The 26,978-nt window shown below is 44.9% G+C and overlaps 1 protein-coding gene across 2 annotated transcripts; it reads right to left on the reverse strand.

Annotated features, from left to right (window-relative positions):
• Nucleotides 1-18,883: 18,883 nt before the first annotated feature.
• RPS14 (ribosomal protein S14) lies at nucleotides 18,884-24,783 on the reverse strand. 2 transcript variants are annotated; one of them, XM_057312262.1, is made up of 6 exons: nucleotides 24,673-24,783; nucleotides 22,186-22,336; nucleotides 21,408-21,569; nucleotides 20,465-20,539; nucleotides 19,971-20,047; nucleotides 18,884-19,005 (listed from the first exon to the last, which is right to left on the reverse strand). In XM_057312262.1, exons 2-6 carry the CDS (start codon nucleotides 22,332-22,334, stop codon nucleotides 18,938-18,940), a joined length of 531 nt encoding a protein of 176 aa, XP_057168245.1. In that variant the 5' UTR covers nucleotides 22,335-22,336; nucleotides 24,673-24,783; the 3' UTR covers nucleotides 18,884-18,937. The 2 variants fall into 2 exon arrangements, with proteins under 2 accessions (XP_057168245.1, XP_026366556.1); XM_026510771.3 differs by lacking the exon at nucleotides 20,465-20,539.
• Nucleotides 24,784-26,978: the final 2,195 nt, after the last annotated feature.

Here is a 26,978-nt window from a genome sequence, read left to right on the forward strand (position 1 = left end):
AGAAACTGTGGGGGCATTATCTTGATTGTAGAGCTATTTTCATGATGTATGCATACGTCAAAGTTTGCCAAATTGTGCACTTTAAATACGTAAAGTTTATTATGCGTCAATTATACCTCGATAAAGCTATTTTTAAAATAAGACTTTTGAAAGACATTTCTTAAAAAACAAGTGACAAAGAAAAATAGTGTGTGTACTTCAAAGGTCACTATTAAGAAAGTGAGGTCAGCCCATAAAATAGGAGAAAATATTTACAAATGATATATCTAATAAGGATCTAATGTCCAGAATATATAAAGAGGTATTAGAACTCAGTAGTCACAAGACAACCTGATTCCAAATGGGCATAGGATTTCAGTAGATTTTTCTCCAAAGTTGGGCAAATGGTCAATACGCACATGAAAAGACGCTCCACGTCACGAGTCTTTAGGGCAACGCACATCAAAGGCACAACGAGGCGCCACTCACGCCCACTCTGAGGGCTCTCATCAGAAAGACAGACAATAGCAATATTGCCAAGACGTGGAAAAAGTAAAACTGTCATTCTCTCATTCTCGCCGGTGGGAATGTGAAATGGTGCAGCTGGACCGCCTGGCTGGCTCGGCCGGTAGAGCATGCGACGCTTGATCTTAGGGTCGTGAGTTCCAGCACCACCTTGGGAAGAGAGCTTACTTTAAAAAAATAAAATGGTACAGCTACTTTGAAAAACAATGTGGTAATTCCTCAAAAAATTGAACACAGAGTTATCATGTGACCCAGTAATTCTGCTCCTAGATATCTGCATAAGAGAAATGAAAGCATACCCCCACACAAAACTTGTACACAAATATTCAGAGTGCCATTATTCCTAGCACCCCAAAAATGAAAACAACCCAAATAGCCATCAACTGATGAGTGAGTGAATAAAATGTGGCATATCCATACAATAGAATATTATTTAGCCATAAAGAGGAGTTAAAATCTCAACAGAACTGTTGTTTTTAAGAAACAATGAAGTACTGATTCATGCCACGAAATGTTTGAATTTGGAAAACATTATGCTACATGAAATAAGCCAGACATAAAAGGCTACATATTGTATGCTTCTATTTCTGTGAAATGTCTGGAATAGGCAAATCCGTAGAGACAGCAAGTAGATTAGTGGCTGCCAGAGGCTGGGGGTGGGGAGGGGGCAGAGGACGGGGTATAGAGGATGATTGCTAACGGGTACAGGGTTTCCTTTTGGGGTGATGAAAATATTCTGGAATTAGATAGTGTTGAAGGTTACACAACTTTGTGGATATATGGAAAACCACTGAGTTGTACAATTTTAAAAGCTTGAATATTGTGGTATGTGAATTATAGCTCCATTTTAAAAAAAGATTTCTTGGTAAGGATGGCTAGAACACACATACCAGCTTTGCTTCCTCTCTCAAATGACTCTTTTTTTTTATGTAAACTATAGGACAAAGAGGACAGAAGAGAAAGCAGCAGCAGAATTTTGGAAGCTGGGGAGCATATGGACCAGTGGTATATCTTGTAGCAGACCCCAGAAATCTGAATCCTAACCCTGCAGCTAGAAAAGCTGAGAAGCTACCTATTTACATGGCAGAATAGGCTCGGGAATTGGGATATTAGGCGCTGGGTGGGAGTAAATGTGGGGTTAAGAAGAGGATTGGTTTAAGTCTTTTTATGAAACAGCTGGATACCCACTTCCTCTCCCTCCCCGAGTACCCTTACCCTCTCTGAGAGAAGGCTAGAAGTTTATCCCCAGGCATAGTAAAGGGCATGGCCCAGCACTAAAGCTGAGAGTTCCCAGAATACTAGAAGGCAGGCCTCTCCCTCAGGTAATACATGGAAAGATCCTTCTTTGGGGAACATGACCGTACCAGGAGGAATGATCTGAATATTCTGACACTGGGGATTCCCCAATCAACAGATAATGCTACAGGGAAGCCCTCAGCAGATAAGCCCTACTCATGGATCACAGCTTCCATTTGGTTGTTTAGACAATCAAGGATCATGGAACATCTGAAGAAAGCCTCCAACATAAAAGAGAATGAACAAATAACCAAACCCCAAAAAAGCACCATGGAGGAAAACAAATGGCCATGAATAGCCTTAGGGACATAAAAGATGATACTGTACCCATGAAACAAGAATAGGATGCTATAAAGATATAGGTACTATTAGAAGAAAAACACAGCTATTGAAGATTAAAAGTACAAGGCAGATATTAAACAATTGGTAGATAGAAAATAAAGTTTTTTTAGTGTCTCAGAAAGATAAATTTCCCACAAGGATAAAAAGAAAAATCAGAAAGAAAAGAGAATTAGGGGCGCCCGGGTGGCGCAGTTGTTAAGCGTCTACCTTCGGCTCAGGGCGTGATCCCGGCGTTATGGGATCGAGTCCCACATTAGGCTCCTCCGCTGGGAGCCTGCTTCTTCCTCTCCCACTCCCCCTGCTTGTGTTCCCTCTCTCGCTGGCTGTCTCTCTGTCAAATAAATAAATAAAATCTTTAAAAAAAAAAAGAAAGAAAGAAAAGAGAATTAAAACCAATCTGGGAAGCCCAACAGCCAAATATCAGAGCTTAAGAAATAGAGAACAGAGAAAATCTGGGGGAAGAAATCATCAGTGAAATAGCTCAGTACCATTTCCAGAACTCAAGGGCATACATTTCCAAATTAAAAGGGCCCAGTGAGTACCAAGGAAAAGGCATAAAATAGTTTCAAACCAATGGACATCATGGTTGAGTTTTCAGAAAAATAAAGACAAAGAAAAGATTCCACAAATTCCAAATTTCAAAAAGGGGAAAAAAAAACCAACAACAACATATACAAAAACCCAGGAATCACAATGACTTTGGACTTCTTAACAGCAACCCTGGAAACCCGAAGATTGGAGCAATGCCCTCAAAAGTCTATGGGAAAATGATTTCCACCCTAGAGTCTTTACTAAGCCAAATTATCAAATAGTGGGTGTTGTTAAGATATTCTCATTCAACATCTCAAAATTCTTCCTTTCTCAGAAAGCTTCAGGAAGTTATGCTCTATCAAAATGAAGTTCACTAAAAATAAGAGAAGCCCTGGGACACAGGAAACTGAAATTCAATTTGTGAGAGGGAATTGGGATCCCCAGGAGGGTGGCACACAGAAATTCTAGGAGTAAACCAAACATCTACATTGGATCAGGCCCAGGAGCTCTGAAAGACATCTCCTCAACATGACAAACTTGATAGATATCTGATAGGCCTGGAGGTACCGAGAGGCAATTTAGATAATTGTTGGAGAGTATGAGGTTAAATTATGATAATTTCATAAAAAATTAAGCAAATAAAGGGACACTCATGCACTGTTGGTGGAAATGTGAACTGTGCAGCCATTCTGGAAGACTGTATGGAGGTTCCTCAAAAAGCTAAAAATGGAACTGCCCTACAATCCAGCAATCACACTACTAGGTATTTACCCCCAAAATGCAAAAACACGAACTCAAAGGGATACACGCTTCCCTATGTTTATTGCTCCATTATTTACAATATCCAAGCTATTGAAGCAGCCCCAGTGTCCATCAAAAGATGATGGATAAGATGGAAAGGAACACAATTGAATATTATTCAGCCATAATAATTGAAGTCTTGCCATTTGCAACAACATGAATGAAGCTAAAGAGTATAATACTAAGCAACTAAGTCAGAGAAAGACAAATATATGATTTCACTCTTATGTAGAATTTAAGAAACAAAAGAAAATCAGCAAAGGAAAAGAAAAAAGAGAGAGAGACAAACCAAGAAACAGACTCTTAACTACAGAGAACAAACTGATGGTTACTAGAGGGGAAGTGGGTGGGGGATGGGTGAAAGGTAATGGGGACTAAAGAGTACACTTGCCATGATGAGCCCTGAGTAATATACAGAATTGTTGAATCACTCTATTGTACCACTGGAACTAATATAACACTGTATGTTAACTATACTGGAACTAAAATAAAAAACTTAATTTAAAAAAAAAGAAAGAAAATTAAATAAATGAAAAACCAAGACAACTATTAAGTCTTGGGAAAACAAAAGTTATTTAGGAAATGTATAATAATCCTAGTATACTGTGTAGCTCAAATTGAATGGTGTACACACTGTCATAATATGGTGAACATTGAATGCTGATCATACATAACCAAACATACAATATTACAGTAATTAGAGGGGTAGAAGAACAAGTTAAATGACACCATGAGGAAACAAACAAATCCAAGGACAGTTTGCAAGACAGTGACTGTTACCATCAAAGGATCAATGCCATGAAAAAGATGTGTGTGTGGAGAGGGTTTTATATTTTAAAAGATTAAAGAAATGTAGAGGCATAAGGGAGTTTGAGAGGACAGAAAGAGTAACATAGAGGGACAGAGGAGGAAAGAGGGCTAAATCTTCATCTTCCACTGTGAAAAACCAACCAGATAATGTTTAAAATTAAAAAACCAGGAAGTAATACCAGAAGCTATTCAGAGGTATAGAGATAAATACCAAAAGAATCGGCTAAAAAAAGTTTGAAATAGTATAAAGAGGAAGGTGAGGAAATGCTATTTTCACAGCAAGCCTTATAGAAGTATTTGATTCTTTAAATATGTAAATTTGTAACTTGGCTACAAAGTAAAACTAAATTTAAAAATAAAGAAAAAAATGCATCAAAGTCAATTGATTCTAGGCTGATTGTGAAAACAAAATGGTAGCCCAAACCCTTTCCCCTGTGAAGCAACTTTAGGTAAAGGCTGAGGATGACCCCAAAGATCAACCTGGCCTTGCCCAGAGGAGGCTGTAGACCAATTCCAGCCAGGAACTTGGACCCTAAGACTGAGTTTCCCCAGGGTTGGCTCCCTCCATCTTTTCTAAAAAGGTAAAAGGTCCCAGTTGTCACATAGGCCCCACTGTCCAGTGTAGGAGTTCTGTGCCACCCCTCTCCTTCCATGGGGAAGGAGACAAAGTGATAGAAAGTAGGAAGGCTTGGTATGTGACACATCCTTAGGGGGATACAGGGTTAAGGCAGAATTCAGCTCTCCCATTATTCAGATGGAGAAAGTCTGGCTCAGAAAGGGGAAAGGAACTGGCCCAATGTCACACAGAGCTGAGACTGGCCCCTGAAGTTAAACAAAAGAGCTCTGGGTCAGACTTCCTGTATTTACATCCAAGTTCCAATAGCTGGATCACAGGGCAGAGGAAAAGAAAATACAGATAGGTGTGTTGGAGACATCTTTTTTTTTTTTTCCAGAAAGCAAGGAAATGCTCAGACTACTGGGATTTGTCAGAAGGATCCAGGATCTGGGGTGACTGGGTGGCTCAGTCAGTTGAGAGTCTGACTCTTGATTTCAGCTCAGGTCATGATCTCAGGGTCATAAGATCAAGCCCTGGGATGCCTAGGTGGCTCAGTAGTTAAGCATCTGCCTTTGGCTCAGGGCGCGATCCCGGCGTTCTGGGATCAAGACCCACATCAGGCTCCTCCGCTGGGAGCCTGCTTCTTCCTCTCCCACTCCCCCTGCTTGTGTTCCCTCTCTCGCTGGCTGTCTCTATCTCTGTCAAATAAATAAATAAAATCTTAAAAAAAAAAAAAAAAGATCAAGCCCTGAGTCAGTTCCACGTTCAGTGCAGAATCTGCTTGAGATTCTCTCTTTCCCCCCCCCTACCGCCCCCTGATGCTCATGCTCTCTCTCTAAATAAATAAAATCTTTTAAATGGGGCTCCTTTAAAAAAGAAGGATCCAGGATCCAACTTGAATGGGCACCTGCCAGCCAGATATGGGACAATTCCAAAATCAATTAGAATAATTTACCTTGCCTCCTTGGAAGAAACTATTGTTCAATCCCACTTGATAAAGAAAAAAAAAAAAAAAACAGAAGAATGCAGGAAAACTAACGTAAAAGACAGAAAGAAAATCGCCTTTATATAACCCCAGTATAATAGCTGGTTCAGGCAAGGGCCACCAATGGATGCCAAAACCATGAGATGAATGGAGGGCAACAGGTTATCCACACGCTGCAGTATCATCCCAAAAGTTCCTGTTGGTGGCAAAGAAGGAAAGGCACTTTATTGCTGTCACTACCAAGTGATCAAACTTTTAGCATCACCAACAGTGGGACAAACTGACATTATGCCATGAAATATCTTTTCTAAAAAATCATTAACCTGAATCTACCTTTAGACCTAAGTTCCAGTTTACAGTAATTAGAGGAGTAGAAGAACAAGTTAAATGACACCATGAGGAAACAAATCCAGGGACAATCGGCAAGACCGTGGCTGTTACCATCAAAGGGTCAATGCCATGAAAAAGATGTGTGTGTGGAGAGGGTTTTATATTTTAAAAGATTAAAGAAATGTAGGGGAGGGGCACCTGAATGACTCAGTTGGTTAAGCAGCTGCCTTCGCTCAGGTCATGATCCCAGGGTCCTGGGATCGAGCCTCACATCGGGCTCCCTGCTCAGCGGGGGGGGGGGGGGGGGCGGTCTGCATCTCCCTCTACCTCTTCCCCCTACTCATGTTCTTGCTTATTCTGCTCTCTCTCAAATAAATAAATAATCTTAAAAAAAGAAAAGAAAGAAAGAAATGTAGGGGCACCTTGCTGGCTCAATCAGTGGAAAGTACGACTCTTGATCTCAGAGTTATGAGTTCGAGTGCCATGTTTGGTGTAGAGATTACAAAAAAATAACATCTTAAAAACAAGATTAAACAAATGTAATAACCAGATGCAATGTGTGAATCTTTTTAAAAAGATTTAATTTATTTGTCAGAGACAGAGAGAGCAAGAGAGAGAGCACAAGCAGGGGGAGTGGCAGGCAGAGGGAGAAGCAGGCTTGCCAGTGAGCAAGGAGCCCAATGTGGGGGGCGCCTGGGTGGCTCAGTCGTTAAGCGTCTGCCTTCAGCTCAGGGCATGGTCCCGGCATTCTGGGATCGAGTCCCACATCAGGCTCCTCCGCTGGGAGCCTGCTTCTTCCTCTCCCACTCTCCCTGCTTGTGTTCCCTCTCTCGCTGGCGGTTTCTCTCTCTGTCAAATAAATAAATAAAATCTTTAAAAAAAAAAAAAAAGGAGCCCGATGTGGGACTCAATCCCAGGACCCTGGGATCATGACCTGAGCCAAAGGCAGACGCTTAACTGACTGAGCCACCCAGGCGTCCCTGCAGTTTGCAAATCTTGACAAGATTCTGGTTTTAAAAAAAAAAAAAAAAAGCTACAAAAGATAATTTTTGAGAAATTAAGGAAATGTGAATCTGGATAGAATATTAGAGGACATTTGGGAATTATTATTTTTCTTAGGTGTGATAATGGAATTTTTGGCTATTAAGTGAGTATTTCTTTTTTAGAGGCTGAAGGCTGAATGAAATACTTGGAGGTGACATGACATGATGTTTCCTACTTATTTTCAAATGGTTCAGAAAAAAGATACAGATAGACAATAGATAAAATTAACAAGAGTTGGCTATAGATGGTGGGTATAGGAATGATCGCTTTTCTGTATGTTTGAAATTCATCATAATAAATGGCTGGAAAAAAGGCAATTGTATACAAATTCTATGCAGGAACTGTGCTGGCTCCTAAGACACTACATTCCCATCACTCTTACACTGATGCTTGAGGGGACAGAGGGCTCTTTCACAGCACAGGCACATACTGTGTGTTGTAATCTGTGTAGGACTTTCTCAGTAACTATCAAGAGTTGTTTTGTTTTGCTTTGTTTTTTGATAGGAAAGAATTCCAGCTCTACCACTTACTAGATGTGTGATTTTAAGCGGATCATTTAACTCCCCTTTGCCTCCGTTTCCTCATCTATAAAGCAGGCATACGATAGAACCTGTCTTACTGGGTCGCTGGGAGAACTGAATGAGTGCATACACACAGGCCTGACATAGAGGCTAAGTGCGCAATGAAGCTGGGGTAGCTCATTATGATTTTTCCTGCAAACTGGCTAACTCTGAATCAGGAACCCTGCCTGTGTAGAGATTCGGAGCTGCTCAACAGAAGGGAGCAGCGAGCGTGTTTGTTCGAGCATGTGTATCCTCCCACCAGGGACCCTCCTGGGAGTCTCATACCGTACCCGTCGAGCTGGTCAGTTGAAACGCCTACCCTCCTTTGCTCTGGGTCCTCCAGGCTCCAGAGGTGTGAGTTCCTGCCAGTTCACTTGGGTGAGCCGGGAGGTGGGGTCTCCCAGGACCTCAAGCCCATCCTGTTCTCCTTAGTCCCTAAGTCCCTGAGAGGGAAGAGCCGCCCCAGGTGGCAGGCAGGCTGTGCATGTCCAGCCCTGTCCACACCCCACATGGCCTGGCCATCCTTTCAGGGTGGGACCTCCGTGGATCCTCGTACACTTGGGCCATGAACGCAGAGCCAGAAAAGGGGCTCTTTGTGGGAGAAGCAGCAAGTCTGGTTTCCAGTCTCGCATCTGCTTTACCCGCCCCAGGCAAGTTACTTACTTCACTTCATTCATTCATTCATTCATTCATTCATTCCACAATTACGTATTGCACATCTACTTTGTGCCAGGCACTGTCCTGGGTACTTGGGCTACATCAATGAACAAAACAGAGAACTATCTCTGCCCTTATGGAACTGACATTCTACAGGGAGGCAAACAAGTAAACGATTCCGTTAGAGATGAGCAAGCTGGGAAAGAGGGAAGGTACTGCTGGGGCAGGTGGATGGGGGCAGGTTGCAGCACATTATAGGGTGTTGGGATGGTCCTCACTGGCAAGGCCAGATTTGAGGACAGGTCTGAAGGAGGTGAGGTGGTTTACCAAGCCCAAGTCTGGGGAAGTGTCCTCGGCAGAAGGAACAGCCAGAGCAAAGGCCCCCCGGTGGGGATGTGCTTGGCATGGTTGAGGAAGAGCAAGGAGGCTAGTGTGGCTGGAGTGGAGCCACTGAGCTATAGAGTGAATGGACATGAGGTCAGTGACGTATGCAGCCAGACCCTGTGGCTATGTTCATGACTTTGGCTTTTACTCTGAGTGAAATCAAGAGCCATGGGAAGCTTTTGAGCAGAGGAGTGCTGTTATCTGATTGTGTTTTAACAGAATGGCTCGGGCTGCTTCGTTAAGAATCTGTACAATAGGGACTGATAATCCCCACTGCCTCGTGGGACTGCTGTGAAGGTCTAAGGAGAGCCTGGATGGAAAGCACTTTGTAACAAAAGGCCCTGAATATAGTACAATGCTTCTGGGAAAAGGAGACCAGCTATTCTGTTTCTTCCCATCTTATTGAAGGGACAACTGAGCAAGGAAAGGATCTGATTTGCCCAAGGTCAGATGTTCTACAACCAATTTAGGATCTGGAACTCCCAGACTCTTCTGCCAGGTGCCATCTGGTAGGCAGGTAAGTAGCCTTTGGACTTGGATCTCAGTTAGTGCCTCTGAGCAGGGCGGACTGAGTAGTCCTCCCCTATGATTCATTCACCCAACAAACATGCACCAAGCACCAGTTCCACGGCAGGCACTAGGATACAGGGGCATTTGAAGACACCCGACGAGAGCTGAGCCCCAGGCTTTGGTGGAGCAGGAGTCAGATATCAGTCAGACACCAGGCTACCAGTGGCTGCGGTTAAGCTTGGGGGTCAGGGGTCATTCTGTAGCTGGAGGTGGAGACCAGTTAGGAGGCTGTGGTGAAAAGTCAAGCTGGAGAGGCAAGGCCTGATGGAGCCTGTGGCTGGGAGCATGGAGGAAAGGGGATGAAGAGTAAAAAGGTCAGGACGAAAGTCCACAGGACTTGGACCAGACTCGACTTGGGCCTCTCTGGAGAAAGGGGTGGGACCAAGATGCTGCTTAGCATTCCTACTTGGGTGACAGAGAAGATGATGTCATTCACAGAAACAGGAAGCCCTTGGCACATTTGAGGAACAGAAAGAAATGCCATACGTCTGAGCATTTTGAGCAAGGGGGAGAGTGGTTTCAAGTGTTGTCAATGGGATAAGCAAGGGCCAGCGATCACGCAGGCTTGGGTGTTTGTGGGTTATTATTTTAAAACGATGGGAAGCTAGCAGAGGGTGTGAGGCAGGAAGGGGCTGGTTTGGTTAATGTTTTAAAATGATGTGTAGCATATAGATTTAAGGGGAGCAGGAGTGGGAGCCTGGAGACCAGTTAGGAGAGAAGTAGTTTAGGTGAAAAATGGTGGTGATTTCCAATGGTGGTGGAGACAGGGAGAAGTGGATGGATTCCATAGCTGTTTTAAAGGGAGAGATGTCAGCACCTGCCTTTGGGCACAATAGACGGTGGCATTCATCAAGATGGGAAAGATGGGAGAGCACATTCTGGAACAGGCGGACTCCAGAGTTTAGTTTTGGCTGCATTCTGTGTGACACCCACATGCAGACATCAAGGAGACGGTTGACGGTACCAGACTGAAACTTAAAAAAAGAGTGAACATAGACACTTGTAAGTGATCAAGTTACAGATGGTATTTACAACCACGGGACTAGAGCTGAGCTCTAGGGACCCTCAACGTTTAAGTCTAGATGGAGGAGCAGCCCTGACCAGTGCAGAGGAGGCGTCAGGGAGAGGGAAAGCCAGGAGAGGGTGCTCTCACAGAGCCCAGTAAAGGAATGTTGGACGAACATTAACTGTCAGATACTGCTGAGAGGACAAGGTAGAGGAGAGGCCCACTGGGCGTGGCCACATGGAGGCCATGGGAGTTGGAGACAGGAGATCAGTGAACCAGGTCGGGAGGTGACTGGGAAAAATGATGCCAGTATGCGAGGGGGACCAGAGAGGTTGGGGGCAGCAGCTGGAAGAGGACTCAGGTCATGGCTTTTGGGCACGTGGGTGGATGTGAATGACTCAGGAGGGAAGGGGGCAGGCATGGATGGGGCTGAGGAAGCCTGCCCAGCTCCTCCACAGTGAGGTGTTTCTGCAGAAGCTGCCCCGCCAAGCAAGGCCACTCTGTCACCCAGCCTCCTCCCCAGTGCGTCCCGTCCATGGCAGCCAAACCAGCTCCCCGACACCTCTGTTCTTCTGTTCCACGGGACTCAGCCCTCCTGCCTCGACATGGCAGCTCATTCCCCAAATGCTGCCACCAACAGCACTGTCTACTGGATTTGAGGAAAAAGTGAAACTTCCTGAAGTACACCAAGGCCTTCGTTCTTGGCTTTCGTTCCCTCTTAGTATCTCACCTCTGTGACTGAGTGTAACACATTCCCACAACATGGTTTCTCACTTTATTGTCACAACAGCCCTAGGAGCCTCAGGGAGATTACCGAGCTGTACAAGCACGAGCTAAGGGCGCTGGTGTTAGAGCTGGGACTCGGACACAGGTCTGAGCTGTCCGCAGATTCCATTCTCTTCACTGCCATGCCATGCTGCCTGCACAGCCCCCTTACTCACTTCGGCCAGTCGCAGTGAAGGCCATGCCTCCTGTGCCCCTAATTCCAATGGGATAGATTTGAAAGGCAGATGGGATTCTTTCCCCATCTTTGTTTCATGTGGGCAATTTCCACCATTACTCTCCAGACAAGCTTAGTATCAATTCACCAGGTTTCTACACAGGAATGACACTTCTTGAGCATGTCCTCACATCCCTGATAATCTGTTTGCATGACTCCAGAGACAAAGAGCTCACTACCTCCATGAGCAGCCTATTCTAGGCAGCGGGATAGCATAGCAATCCAAAACATGGACTCCAGACCGAGTTGTTCTGGCTGAATCTCAACTCTGCTACCTACTGTGTCTTGTGCCTCAGTTTCCTCATCTGCAACATGGTAATGATAGTCGGTCGTACCTACTTCCTAGTGTGATTATGAGGATTAATAATAAGATGCTACATTTAAGTTGCTTGGTAAGTACATAATAAATTTTAGGTATTAACATAATCATCATTATTTTCCCTGAGGGAAAGCTCTTACTTTACTATAACCTCCACCATCGGGCCCTTGGAATCCTACCCTCTTCTGCCCTCACCTGCAGTTTAATCCTATCGTTCTGCAGTTCTCAATTTTCATTTTCTCCTGATGCAATTTTTTTTGGGGGGTTGTTTTTTTGGGTTTTTTTGTAAGCTCAGTTATTCATCATGCAAACATGGTTCTCCTAAGACCATGATTTCTCCTTGACAGAGTCACTGGTAGTTTGCCAGGCAAGCTCGACGTTGCCAAATACATAAGTAGGGTGGGAGAATGACAGCTTAAGGCCTCGCCTCCTACCCTCGCAGGCCCTCTTGTTGACTCCCAGGCTTGTGCACTCCCTGAATTTGGAACTCCGTCAGTGGGCCCCCCATGACTGTATATCTACCATCAGGGCAAGGTTATGTCAAGACGAAGAGCCCAGATTCTGGAGACAGACAGAGACAAGCTCAAATCCAGAGTCTTCTGCTTACTTTCAATGTGTGATCTTGGTCAAGACACTCAGTGTCTCTGAACCTCAGTTTCTTCATCTGCAAAAGTGAGAGGATAATAACCTTGCTTACTTCATTGGGTGCTATGAGGATTAAGATAATGCATATAAAACATTCAGCACAGTTCCTACCTCAATGAACATTTGCCATGAATATTCTAGGGCTGTGCTGTCTACTAGCCACTAGCCACATGTGGCAGTTGAAGCCTTAAACATAGCTAGTCTAAATTGAAATGTGCTGGATTTCAAAGACTTAGTGTGAGAAAGGAATGTAAAATACCTTGATAATTTTCATATTGATTATTATGTTGAAATGAAAATATTTTGGATTATTGCATTAAGTAAAATATATTATTATTTTTTTATAAATTTTTTTAAAAGATTTTATTTATTTATTCGACAGAGATAGAGACAGCCAGCGAGAGAGGGAACACAAGCAGGGGGAGTGGAGAGGAAGAAGCAGGCTCATAGCAGAGGAGCCCGATGTGGGGCTTGATCCCACAATGCCGGGATCACGCCCTGAGCTGAAGGCAGACGCCCAACCACTGTGCCACCCAGGTGCCCCAAGTAAAATATATTATTATTATAATTAATATTATTTTCTACTTTATTAATAGGTCTACTAGAAAATTTGAAATTACATGTGGCTCAATTTTGTGGCTTGCATTATATTTCTTTTGGACAGTACTGTTATGGCGGGGCTTTCGTAGTTTTTCGTAGAGGGTGATGGTGGTAATGCTTTTTTTTTTTTCCAGTGGGGGAGAAAAAAAAATAGTACAACTAGTTTTGGGGTATTTGAATTTTCATGGTTGTACCTGTCTTTTAGAGATGGCATTCGAGCTGAAAGGGCGCTTTGGAAATTAAGGAGATCTAATCTTCTCTCTATAAAGATGGGGAAACTGAGGCCTACCCATAGACCCATGGGATATGCCTAGGGCCAGACAACAAATGGTGGCAGAACTCAGATCAGAACCCAGACACAGTCCCCATCCCAGTAGGCAGCTTCCTATTAGAATGATGCTGCCACCTCATGGTCACCTATAAATGAGTGCCACAAGTAAAGGGCAGAGGCTAGGCTCCCTTAGGAGCAGGACTCTGCTGCCATCTACTTCCCTGTCCTCAGCTGAAAGGAGGACAGGAGGCTCCTCCTCCTCCCCCTCCTCGCCTCCTCCCCCTCCTCCACCTCCTTGCCAGTCGGACTGCGGAGCCCCAGCCTGCCAGGGGTATGACAGTGCAGTGATTAAGGGCACTACCTGTGGTTACAGACAGGTGCAGGTTTAAATCCCAGCTCTACCCCTTTCTAGCTGTGCCCCTGCACAAGTCTCTTATCTCTGACCCTTGGTTTCCCCATATGTGCAACGTGGATAATAACAGTACTTACCTCAAAGTGATTAAATGAGGTAATGTCAGTAATTTGAGTCAACAGATATCTAGAAAACACCATCACTTATGCACTGTTATGGGATATAGCAGTGAACCTAAAAAGACAAGTCCTGTAGTTCTCAAAGTGTGGTCTTTAGGCCACTGACAGCAGCAGCACCTAACATCTTGTTAGAAATGCAAATCTTCAGGGGCGCCTGGGTGGCACAGCGGTTAAGCGTCTGCCTTCGGCTCAGGGCGTGATCCCGGCATTATGGGATCGAGCCCCACACCAGGCTCCTCCGCTATGAGCCTGCTTCTTCCTCTCCCACTCCCCCTGCTTGTGTTCCCTCTCTCGCTGGCTGTCTCTATCTCCGTCGAATAAATAAAATCTTAAAAAAAAAAAAAAAAAGAAATGCAAATCTTCAGGCCTCCATCCGCTGAATCTGATGCATGCTCAAGGCTGAGGGCTAGTAGACTGAAATACATAGATGTATGTATCAGGTGGAGTTAAGTGCTATGAATATAGCAAATAAATGGTTAAATATCTTGAGAATGGCTGGGTGGGGGGATAGGTGGGGAATGCTAATTCATCTGTGATGGTCAGGGAGAGCCTGTCTGATAAGGTGACAGGTTCCACCAGAGATCGGAAAGCAATTATCTAGAGGAAAGGTTAAAGCGTATGCCTTTTCCCCTTCAAGACACTTCCTATTAAGTAAGTTTTGGGGATATGATATAGGTGACTATAGTTAATAATTCCAAAAGATAGTTCCTGCAAATCGCATACACAAATTCTGCTTATATCACATTGGCCACAACTTAGACATATGGACCACACTTACCTGCCTGAGGAGTCTATTTTTATTTATTTATTTTTTAAGTAGGTTCCATGCCTCAGCATGGAGCTCAGGGTGGTATTTGAACTCATAACCCCAAGATCAAGAGTCAGGTGCTTAACCAACTGAGCCACACAGGCACCACTGAGGAGTCTTTATTCTGATCAACCATACAGCCAGCTAAAAATTGAGACTCCTTTCTACAATAGAAAATGAAGAAAAAGCATATTGGGAAACAATGGTCTCTGCCACACTAAGAGATTCTGATGGAACTAGCCTTTGAGGGTCTGGTTTATACTTATATGCCTCCAGTGATGGGGAGATACCTACATCATTAAGCAGTTGTATTCCCTCTTTGAGCAGCTCTTTTAGAAAACTCTTTGATAACTCAGGTCTACCTCTCCACAACTCCTATCCAATGGCCAAATGCTCCCACCTTAGAACTACATGCAACAAGACTACTTACCCCTTCCTCCCCAAGACAGAACTGACCGATTTTAAGTCCCTTATATATCTTCTCTTTAGACTGTCAACGGCTTCCCTGAAGCCATGTCTTGGGAAAGGTTTCTCTGATTTTGCATTAAGAGATTGAAAATGACCTTGAAAGTAAACTCCTAGATGACAGGGAGCCACATCATCACCCAGGTGAATGAAGGTTAACTGGAAGGCTAGTGCTTTTGCTCGGGCAGAATGGGAAGGGAGCAATGCAGGAAGATAGCCAGTTCCAATCCCACTGAACTTTTCTGTTTTGGAATTTCTTCAGCTTTACTTTGCAGTTCATTCTTTCTTTCTTCTGTTGGCTCTAATCTGCCATTGGACCCATCCACTGAGTATTTAATTTCAGTAACTATTATATTGTTTCACTTCCTTTTCAAAGACATCTGTTTATTCATATTTTGCTTACTTTCTTGTTCTATTGTTTCTTTAAACATTTCACATGAGATTGTATTTTGTTAACTCTAATATGGAGTCTTGGGGCACATTAAAACTGTTTTTGTTGACTCTCATTTGGTGCCTATTTTCATGCATTGGTATTTGGGGGGGGGAGGGGGTCCTACTTTGTTGAACCTAATCTGTGGGAAGCCAGAGGGCCTCAACTGTGGTTCTTTCCAGAGGATTTGCTTTTGCCAAGAGCCCTGGAACAGTCCTACTTAGGACCATATTAGCCCAGAAATCTGGGGATTTCTGGCTTATTGTGAAGGTCAAGCTCAGCTCCCTCACCTTGAGGCTGAGGATAGAGGTCAGGACAGAGCCTAAACTTAACTTCCTGGCACTGACTTGGTATTGCCAGGAGGGCTACCCCAACTTTCTTTGCCTACGGCTGTGTTCCCTAATCCATTTCATCCTAACTTTTCCCCCACATTCCCTGAATGCCCTTACAGATTTATTTTTTTGAAGCACAGGAACGCATGTTTGTTTTAATTTATTAAGGATCTACCAAGGCTTCTTTTTTTTTTGAAGATTTTTTATTTATTTATTCGACAGAGATAGAGACAGCCAGCGAGAGAGGGAACACAAGCAGGGGGAGTGGGAGAGGAAGAAGCAGGCTCATAGTGGAGGAGCCTGATGTGGGGCTCGATCCCATAACGCCAGGATCACCCTGAGCCGAAGGCAGACGCCTAACCGCTGTGCCACCCAGGCGCCCCTACCAAGGCTTTTTAAACTCTGTAGCTTAGGGGCACCTGAGTGGCTCAGTTAAGTGTCCAACTCTTGGTTTTGGCTCAGGTCATCTAACGGTCATCGGATCGAGCCCCACATCAACCTCTCCATGCTCAGTGCAGAGTCTGCTCGAGAATCTCTCTGCTCCTCCCCCTCACTCACCCATGCACTCTGAAATAAATAACATCTTAAAAAAAATAAAAAAAAAAACACATCTAGTTTATACAATCTAGTTTACAGAAGGGGGAAATTCACCTATTCTTTCAGTTACTCATTAACAAATTATTGAGCCCATACTTTGCAGACTGCTGAGTGCTGGGGTGGGAGACAGTGAACAAGACCCACTTTGCCCTCTCAGAGCTCACAGATTAGTAGAGAAAATAGGCCATCAGAATACAGGGGGACAGTGGTGGCACATGGGAAGTAGGGCTACCATGGAAATTCAGTGAAGCACTTTGAAGGGCACCCAGGAGGGTGACTTTGAGAGGGATGAAGAACTGATTCTAACAGATCAGATAGTGAGGTGAAATGGGAGAGAGAAGATGCTGAAGGAGCCAAGCTGGGAGGGGACATGAGCAGAAGACTGAAGGCCCAGAAAACTGAAAAGTGAAAGGAAGTACGTTTGGCTTGGACAGAAGAGAGGGTGAAGTGTGTGGCAGGACCAGATAACAAAACATGTGCTCCAGGGCTACGCAGGGGCCCGAGGGGAAAACACCGAGGCTTGTTTAGGAGACTTGCAGGGGCTCAGGTCAGAGAAAGGAGGCAGGAGGGCAGTAGGAATCATTTCTAGGAGCCTGGTTGGGGTTGCGACTGTAGCCCACGTCATCAGGCTCACCTGCCAAGGATGGGTTCCCATGGTCCATGTTGCAGGTGGGCAACGGCTCATCCAGTCCTGCCCTGCATGCCTGTGGCCGACAGACTGCTGCTCCGTTCGAACCCAAGCTGTGCGAATTGGCTCTCCTTGCAAACAAACCCCTGAAAGGAGCTGCTTTCAAAGACCTGGCTGATTGCATCCCTGGTTACCAGGAAACAGCAGGACAAGTTGCAAAGTCCCATCACAGGAAATAAAAAGAATGCTCTAGCAACTGCCAGCATTTTTCCACCAGGATTCTAGCCAGCTGTCATTCATGCTCCTTGGCATAAGAACTCAACAGGCATAAGAATAGCAGTAGCTTCTTCAGAGCCAGGCACTGTACTGAACACTTTCATCTTGTCTTATGATATCCTATGAAGCAGCCATTATCACAGGAATTTTCACTCAGTGGCTGAGTGGCTATTTGCCTAAAGCTAGTCTGAAGCTGGGAAACTAGGTAATTTTCATCCAGGCCTGTATACCACTTGAGGGTCTGTACACATCCTGCCTCAGGAACCAGGCTGACCATAAGAAAGTACTCTTGTTTTTTTTCCCCTCGCATTTTTACTTTGGATTTTAGATTTTCCAAAAAGTTGCAAAGATCATATGGCTTTTCTGAATACCACTCATCCAGCTTTCCCTAATGTTAACATCTTAACACGACCACAAACATTTGTCAAAACTAAGAAACAAATGTTGGTACGCTACTAACTGAACTTCAGGCCTTACTTGGATTTTACTTTTCACACCAAAGCCCTCTTTCTGGTTCAGAATCCAACGCTGTGTTTAGTTTTGTCTCCATAATCTCCTCTGGTCTTCTGTCCTTGTTTTTCATCACTTTTGGTGACTTAAGCACTGGTATTTTGCAGAATGTCTTCTAACTGGGTTATGGGTTTTTAAAGAGTATCATAGAGTTGGAAGTGTTCCCATCTCCTTGAATGACTATAGTTGACCCCTGAACAACAGATTTGAAGTGTGTGGGTAATTCGATACATGTGGATTTTTTGGATAAATACAGAATACTGTAAATGTTCTTTCTCTTCCTTATAACGTTAGTAACATTTTCTTCCAGCTTACTTTTTAACCCCCCACCAGTGTAGCAGTCACCATTACTGGGCCCTATGCTAATCTCTTGCAGAACACTCCGTACCATCTGGTGCCACTGGGTCCTTGGAGGTGGATGCAAGCTTCCGGAGAGCGAAAACTTTTTTTAATCACTGATGGAAATAGGGCTTGGTGTGTATTTGTGGGGTGACCGAATCTCTATGTACTTTATGTACTGATGTGGAACAATCTCCAAGATCTGCCAAGTGAGAAAAAGCAAGACGCAGGAGAGTGCGCTCCCAATTTTGCACAGAAGGTGTGGGGGGCGAGTATACACCCACATGTGTTTATATATGGCTCAAGTCTGGAAGGCTCCTCTTCTGCTCAGACTACACTTGGCTCAACAGTTTCCACTCTGCTCCGGCTCTTTAAGAATTAGTCCATTTTTGGAACCAACATCTCCGCTTTCAAAACAAGGTCTCTAAGGCCTTGGTCTGCTTTAAATGATGGCCACAACAAGCAGTGTGGAGAAGACCCAACTGCAGCACAGGTCCCTCACCTCTCCTCCGGCGACTCCTCTCAGGAAGTCACTTCACAGAACACTGGCTCACCCTGTCACATGTCAGGGGCCTAACCAATCTCTCCTGTGTTCCTGTCTGGCAAGTTCTCTACATCCTCTGAAGTAACATAGCTACTAAATGTCTCCTGCTTTGTCCTGCACCTGAGACCACAAGTCAGTCTCATATCCTGGTCAAATGTAGCTAGGAGGAAAATCAAATATCCCTGAAGGAGAGAAGACTAGAGTCGAAATAGCTTACACAAAGGCAATTTATTAACAGAAAACAGTAATTTGAAGAATCCTGTTCACAGACGGCGACCACGGCGACCCCCCTTCCTGCGGGTGCTATCGGAGGGGATGGGGGTGACATCCTCTGTGGGGAGGAAGAGAAAACATCATTGCCTAGAGATGGATGGGAAAGCGTCCAGGCCTCCCTAGACCTGTGGTCTAACAGACCAACAGCGAATCCTCAGTATATTAACACATGGACACAGACTGCCCCATCTGCTGCTTCCTCAAAATTTCTGATGTGGTCTGAACTCACTTTTCCGAAGGAAAAAACGGAGGGTCAGAAAAGGCACTCAACTTACAATGTCAGAAGGAGGTGAGATATCAGATTTCTGATACCCAGCCCACAGACTATCTAGTGGAAAAATTCTTCTAAACAGGGGGAACTGAAAACTACCTCCTTTTCAAAAGGTAAAAGGCTGAACCACTAACTAGACCGAGGGAATCAGTATATGATGCTACCATGCGCACAGAAAACAGGGAAAGGCCAACACCTTTTCAGGAGCTGTAAGGGGCCAGAAGATCACTGGCGTGAGGGGGCAGGCACTACACAGAGGTAGGGGACTTGCTGTGATTCTCTACCATGGAGTTGCTGCTCCCTGCATTCATTTTTCATTGTTACAATGTTTGGCATGCTCTGATACGTAATAAGAAAGAACCAAGGATGCTGACGGTCTTACAATTCAGGCGACAGACCACACAAAATGCCAACTCCCTTAAGAAACACTGAAAAGGACAGACAATTCATCTCCCATCAGTTCCACTAGCCAGTCTCAAGCCCTGCACACCAGGCAGTGTGGAGCACCGAGGGGCAGAAATCAAACTGCACTGTCCCACTGCAGAAGGGAAGGTCAGCATTCACATCAAGGCGATAGGGGTGCTCAGGGAGAAATTCTGTCATGTGGTGCCTCTTGCAACCCCCATTAACTGTGGCACCCTAACTGCCAACAGTCCCCGGACTAGGCACTGCATCCCACTGAGTACAACACAAGCTTTCTGGGGTCAAGGCTTCAAAGCAAATTCAAGTGCTAGCTAGAGGGAGGCACTTACCAATCCGCCCGATCTTCATTCCTGAGCGGGCAAGGGCTCTGAGGGCTGACTGGGCCCCAGGTCCAGGGGTCTTGGTTCTAGGGAAATGAGGATCTACATTAAGAAAAGCTTTGTTCAACTCATTAGGGGTTGGTTCTTTCTTGATCCCACAACCACCTAATTCAAGAATCTGCAACTTTTCGTAAAGGGCCAAACAATAAATATTTAAGGCTTAGTGGGCCACGTGTGGTTTTTGTTGCATACTTTCTGGCCCATGCATCAGAGTTTGTGCTCTGCTCTGCTTGCAGCCCATTTAAGGAACTGCCCTTCTTGCCAAAGGCTGTAATTTCTTTTTTGGCAATCTATCCATTTCCAGCTGCTCCCCCCACCCAAAACCAAGACACTAGCACTCTCCAGAGGACCACCGTGTTTGGTCTGCTGCCCACACAGCAGTCGCAGTTTTGTTTTTTTTTAAATGTAAGCTCTGTGCCCAACGTGAGGCCTGAACTCTTGACCTCTTCACGCTCAAGGTCAAGAGTTTCATGCTCTTATCAACTGAGCCAGCCAGGTGTCCTGAAGCAGGAGTCATCCTTAAAAAAAAAAAAGAAAAAAATCGCCAATGTCTGGAGCGCCTGGGTAGCTCGGTCAGTTAAGCGTCCAACTCAGTTTCAGCTCAGGTCAACCACAATCTCAGGGTTGGGCTGAGCATTTTAGTCTGCTTAAGAGTCTCCCTCTCCCTCTGTACCGCTTTCCCCTCCCCGCCCTCACACACCTTCTCTCACAAAAACAAAACCCCAATTTCATCAGGTCATTACTATTAAAAAGTTCTTATGCTCCCCCCACCCTCTTTGGATTAAGTCCAAATCCTTACTGCTTCCTCTAAGACCTAGCAGGAACTTGCTCCTTCCCATCTCTCTGATCATACTTAACGCAAATCTTTCCCGTAGATGTGCCAAGTTCATTCCCACTCAAGACCTTTTCCCTGCAGTTGTATCTGGCTGGAATATTCTCCCCCTGCCCTCCCTTCACTAAACCAGCTCTTGGCACAACATTTAGGTCTTAGTTGAAATTATACGTTATCACTAACTCCCATCGCTCACACTGTACTTCTTGCCTCCCAGCACCTGCCACAAACGGAAAGCACACGAAGCCCTACTCAGGCTGTTTATAAAGTGAGATTCTCCTACCAGCCTAGGCACCTCTACACAGAAAGGGTAGAGGCTACAGCTACCCTTTCCCATCATTCTTCTCTACTACGTAGAACACAATACCTGGTATGCAGCCGAGTGCTCAATAAACAGTAAGTTGGGGGGGGGGACACGCAGAAGCAGTGGTGCAGCAACCAACTACTAAATCTGAACACACTTATGATGTCTTGCACAGTCACAAGACAAAAACCAAGCATCAAATCCAGGTGCTCTGGCAGGGATCTCACCACCCAGACCCTGCCATATATACCTATTTCCTCCTGTGGCCCGTAGTTTGATGTGGAGGGCAGTGATGCCCAGCTCCTTGCACCTCTGGGCTACATCCTGGGCAGCCAACATGGCAGCGTAGGGAGAGGACTCATCTCGGTCAGCCTTCACCTTCATTCCACCAGTCACGCGGCAGATAGTTTCCCTGGGAACAAAAGCTCAGTCATTCCTCTCATCCATCAAGGATTCTGAATGCTTATCACATCCCTACTAAGTAAAGAGTGCCAGTTCAGGCATGGCAAAGGATGAAGGTCAACTTGAATATGCACCCTCCTTTCTAACAAGACTGCCATGGGTTTGGCCCTAATGGGGATCCGAATTAACAATATTAAGTTTACTTTTGCATTTAATCCTCCCAATTGTTCCATGAGGTAGGTACAATTAACCTCCCCTTTTATGAGAAAACCAAAGCTTAGAATCTGAGTGACTTCGCCTGTCACAAAAACTGGCTAAAAAAGCCAGAACCTATACACAGGGCGGACTTCCTGTCCACCCCTGCTCCTGCAAAGTACCAAGAGATTGAGAATTCAAGGATTACACTTTAAGGTCACTAAGGGCACAGAATGTGTCTCTTTCTCTCTCGTAAATCAAGTGCCTGGGAAATCACAGTATTTGTGGCCAAACAACCAAATACATTTCCTTATCTGAACATTCTTTTAATTCTTTCAAGAGAATCCCTTAAACTGCCACCCAGTTCCAGGGGCATTTCTTCCCCCAGACCCTTGCCAGTTTGGTGTGTGCCTCTTCACCTAAGTACTCACTTGCCAGAAAGATCGGTGACATGGACAAAAGTGTCATTGAAGGATGCAAAGATGTGGCAGACACCAAACACATTTTCTCCTTCAGCTACCTGAGGTCCAAGGCTGATGACCTGTTCTTCCTTCTTTTCCTTCCCCTTGCGAGGTGCCATTTCTGAAAGAAGAAAAAGAATCCAACATTAGCAATGGACAAGGTTTCCACAGCCCCTTCTTCCTGGCTATTAAAGGAAATCTCCCAAGTTTTGCTCCTGTGTCCTGTTTCCCTCGACCCTCGTCTGTGAAATCTCATCTCTGCCTAAAACTCATTTCTCCCTGCATTTAGAGGCTTTCGACTGATGGCTAAAAAAGCAAAGTACCTTGAGATAGTCTTTCTCTTCAATCTACCAAAGCACAGCTCATAGCACTTATAGGAAAGGAGCCTAGAGTTCTAAGCAGATCGTTAGGTATCCCTCAAATTTTTACCAAGTGGGCCTCAAAAACCTGAGAAACACACTGGCTTAGGTCTCTGGAGACCTCCAAGTTCAACTGACAGCTCTGTAAACCTGGGCAAATCCATTATCCCTGGGCTTTACTGCCCCCAGTATATATCCTGAGAAATTTTTGATGATTTGTTTAGGGTGACATAGCAAGTCATTTGCAGAGCAAAGATGGAAACCAGGTTGAGAGATTCTTGGTCTACATCTCACAATACTTCCAATGCCAGAAGTGTTTCTGGTTTCCTGGCCCCCAGTACCATTTACAGGTTAGGCTCAAAGACAACTTTAAGACCACATTCAAAAAGGTTAGTAGAAGGCCAAGGCCAATAACCTATCAACTGGTGACGCCGAAGACCCTTTATGGAAGGCACCTGTTGCCTGAACTCTGCACCAATTCCTTGGTTTAAAATTCAAGGGTCCCTTACCCACACATCCCTCTAGCTTCATCTCCTACTATATCCTGTGCTCTACCAGATCCCTCCAAAAGCCAGTTTAAATGCTATCTCCCATCCTCTGACAACTTATCTCCTGCTATCTTTCCACAACTGAATAAAACCAAATTCTCAAACTTTTACTAGAATCAAGCATTAAAGGCAATAAAACATATCCTCTCGGAAGGCTAAGTGAAAAAGCCCCATCCCAAAAACTCAATGTTAGTGAAACCAGGTTAACTCTAACCTGACATAGCATGTAACGGAAGTGCAATTAAACGCTAGAGACCCTACGGGAGATAGACACTAACAGGAGGAAAGCACTGAGAATAATAATGCGGAAGGCTAGGAGAGGACCTACTTTCTGACCAAAGCCCCAAGCCTTCTGGCCCTCCTGAGACTCGAATCAACAATTTCCTAACACTTTCAGAAGATACTAGAAATAAGAAGGGCTTAGATGAGTTAGGCTGTATCCTTCCAGATGAAGACAAACATGGCCCTGCCTAGGTTTGTAAAGACTGCGGCAACACCAAACCTAAAAATCAGTGTCCCAACCCCCCAGTCCAGCACTCTCTACCCTGTGTCAAGATGCCTCTATTCCATGAATAACCACAATTCCAGACCTGGGAAAGTCCACATCTCCTGCGTTCCTGCATCTCCCCGGAGCCTTCCTTATATGAGGTCTAGTGCGTGATCACAGTAACACTACAAGTGTAGGCCTTGGGTGTACAAAGTAAACTGTTTCTACGTTCAAATTAGATCCAACAGAGTAAAAATTGTAAGGTAGGTGCCAAGGGAGCTCCCAGGAAAAGAAGCTTTAAGTTTTGCCTGGAAAAGCCCAGAAAGACTCCCGCAGATCTGAACTACGGAAGCACGAATACGAATGCCTGCAGTGGCCACTCAACAAATGCCCATGTGCAGTTTCCCCACCCCGTGTCGCCCTGAAGTGGTGATGACAATGGTCCTTGGAGAATAAATTATAAACGCACAACAGGTGCTCAGCAAACACTGATGCACATTCCCTAGCCCTGACTTCTGGCATCGTGCGGCGCGCCCTAAGCGCCCAGTACTTGCAACGTGCCAGCCTTAGCAATCACCCAGACTTAGCACCCAACACAGGGCCGTTTCTGATTCCCTCCTTAAATACTCACTACAACCCTATGGGATCGGGGTGACAGTTAATCGTAGTTCCCAAACAAGGAAACGAACTAGGGGTTAGGGGCCGGGCCTGCGACCGCCCAGGAGACTGGCGGAGTAGACGTGAGAGGCCACATCACACTAGGGTCCCCGCAACTTATCAACCACGCTGTGCGGCCCCTTACACGTAGCGGGGGCGGCAGCGCGGAGCCAGGGCCTTCAGAGCTGTAGCCGCACTCACCCCGACTTCACAAGCCCCTCCTCGAGGGAAGACCGCCACCTTCCGAGACTAGGAGCGACCCCTAAGTCTGGGGTCGGCCGGCCGCGCCCCTCTCGCCCGCACCTGGCTCGGCTTCCACGGGAACACCCCAGTCCCGCGACCCCGGCCCCGATGGGTGCCCCCTGCCGCAGGATGCCACTGGATTATCCTCGCCCAGGCCTCCTACCTGCGCGTCTTCTCCAGACTCCGCTACCGGAAAGAGAGAGTGGAAGTGGGCGGGGCGACGGGTCACGTCCGCGTCCCCGGAAGTGTACGCCTGAGGTCACGGAGCGAAAGCGACTCCCGGAAGATGCCGGCTTTAGCGTTTCCAAGGAGTTGAAGACTCGCCCTCGGTAAAGCCGGTTTGCTTAAGAGAGCACCAGAGGACGCAAGGGGCAGGGTGTCGCTGCAAGCGGGTCTGCCTCTGAGACTGCACGAAGGAGCTACACCTACTAAGTGAGGCGAGCCAGTGTGCAAAGGGGACGGGACCGCGGCTAGATGGACTTCCTGTATCCTGACCCCGGGCCTGGTCAGCTCGGAGGCTGCAGCGCTCCTCGTGGCGCGGAGGGCAATAACAACAACAACGGCGATCATCACAGACTGTGGTCTACTATGTACTGGGCAAAATAAGAATACATTATTCAATATTTATATACTAGCTTGGGCTGAGCAATTTATATGGATTGTTTCGTTTAATCCTCACAAAATTATCAAATAGATAACTGTTTCGATTTACCTTTTACAGATATGGGATGTTAACTGAAATCACATTTGTGGCTGATTTGGAATTCTGATTTCAAAGCCTATGTATAAACCCTATATGGGGAAGGGCCGAGAAGTAGGTCGTGTGTGTTTGTGTGTACGTATGTATATATATAAGTGTATATATACATACATACATTTATATATAAAACCCATGTAATGGACTGTATATATTGCATATATATATGAAAGTTTTTGAACAAAATGAGCGATTATACAGAGTAACATAGAGCCCTTTCTTCTCTAGAATTGGTGCCACTGAATAGCTTTAGCTCAATTTAGGGAAGAACTTTTTAAAAAGCAGTGCTTCTTTTCCCCTTTACAAAAGTGATTAATTACAGAAAACCCATAAAATGGAAGGATCAGAAAGGAGAACAAAAGAGAAGAAATGACAGTCTTACCCACAACAATTAACACCTTAGTATATGTCCTTTCCAAACATGATCTATGCAAATACATACAGAAGAGGCACTTCCTTTTTTTAAGAAAAGAGAATAACCTTGCAATATCTTTCCTTGATGGTTTAAAAAAAAAAATCCGTGCCCAACATAAACAATCTACACAATAAAGAAAAGCATGTAGAAAAAAGTAAAAATCATCTCTACATGCATTCTTCTAATGATACCACCATTACCAAATTATCATTATCAAGGTGTAACATCATTCTAGAAATTACTTTCTATTGCCTATGCTTATGTTTTTATTATATAATACAGAGTCTTAGGTAAATGGAATTGTATTGTGCATGTCATTTGGTAACTTTCTTTTACTCAACATTGTGGACATCTTCCCATAACAACTAGTAGAGATCTTCAACATTTCTTTACAAATATTTTATTTTATTTTTTTTAAGTATTTTATTTATTTATTTGACAGAGAGAGAGAGAAAGCGCACAAGCAGGAGGAGCAGCAGAGGGAGAGGAAGAAGCAGGCTCTCTGCTGAGCGGGGAGCCTGATGCGGGGCTGGATCCCAGGACCCTGGGATCATGACCTGAGCCAAAGGCAGACACTTAACTGACCAGGTGCCCTGCTTTACAAATATTTTAAATTTTATTTTGAATATTAAGTGCATTCACAAAAATAAAAACTACAAACAAATAGGAAACAGTATGCACAAAAAAAGTCCTCCTCTCACTTCTGATCCCAGCCACCCAATCCTCTTCCTTGCAAGCAACTAGGAAGAGCTGTGTTGTATCATGTTTAACTACTGTATGATATTTCTTTGTTTAGCTGACCCATCATTTATTTAGCCAGTGCTCTATTGTTGGGGACAGAATTGTAAATGTAAACGGAAGTGTCAAGAACACACTCGTGCTATTTGTTCCTCAGGGTAGATTGCCAGAAGTAAAAAAATATATATATTTGAAATTTTTTTTAAAGATTTTATTTATTTATTTGACAGAGAGAGAGACAGCCAGCGAGAGAGGGAACTCAAGCAGGGAGAGTGGGAGAGGAAGAAGCAGGCTCCCAGCAGAGGAGCCTGATGTGGGACTCGATCCCAGAATGCCGGGATCACACCCTGAGCCGAAGGCAGACGCTTAACGACTGAGCCACCCAGGCGCCCCTATATTTGAAATTTTGATACATGTTGCTACACTGCCCCTCAGAAAGTTCTTATCAATTTTCACTTTTGCTTAACTGAGAAACTAAATATGTCTCCTTGTATTGTATTTCTTCCATGGTTAGTAAGGTGAGATGTCTTTTAGTGGATTGTTTTGAGCATTTGCATAA

This window comes from Ursus arctos, unplaced genomic scaffold, assembly GCF_023065955.2.
Source record: "Ursus arctos isolate Adak ecotype North America unplaced genomic scaffold, UrsArc2.0 scaffold_15, whole genome shotgun sequence".
In the NCBI taxonomy this organism is placed as follows: Eukaryota; Metazoa; Chordata; class Mammalia; order Carnivora; family Ursidae; genus Ursus; species Ursus arctos.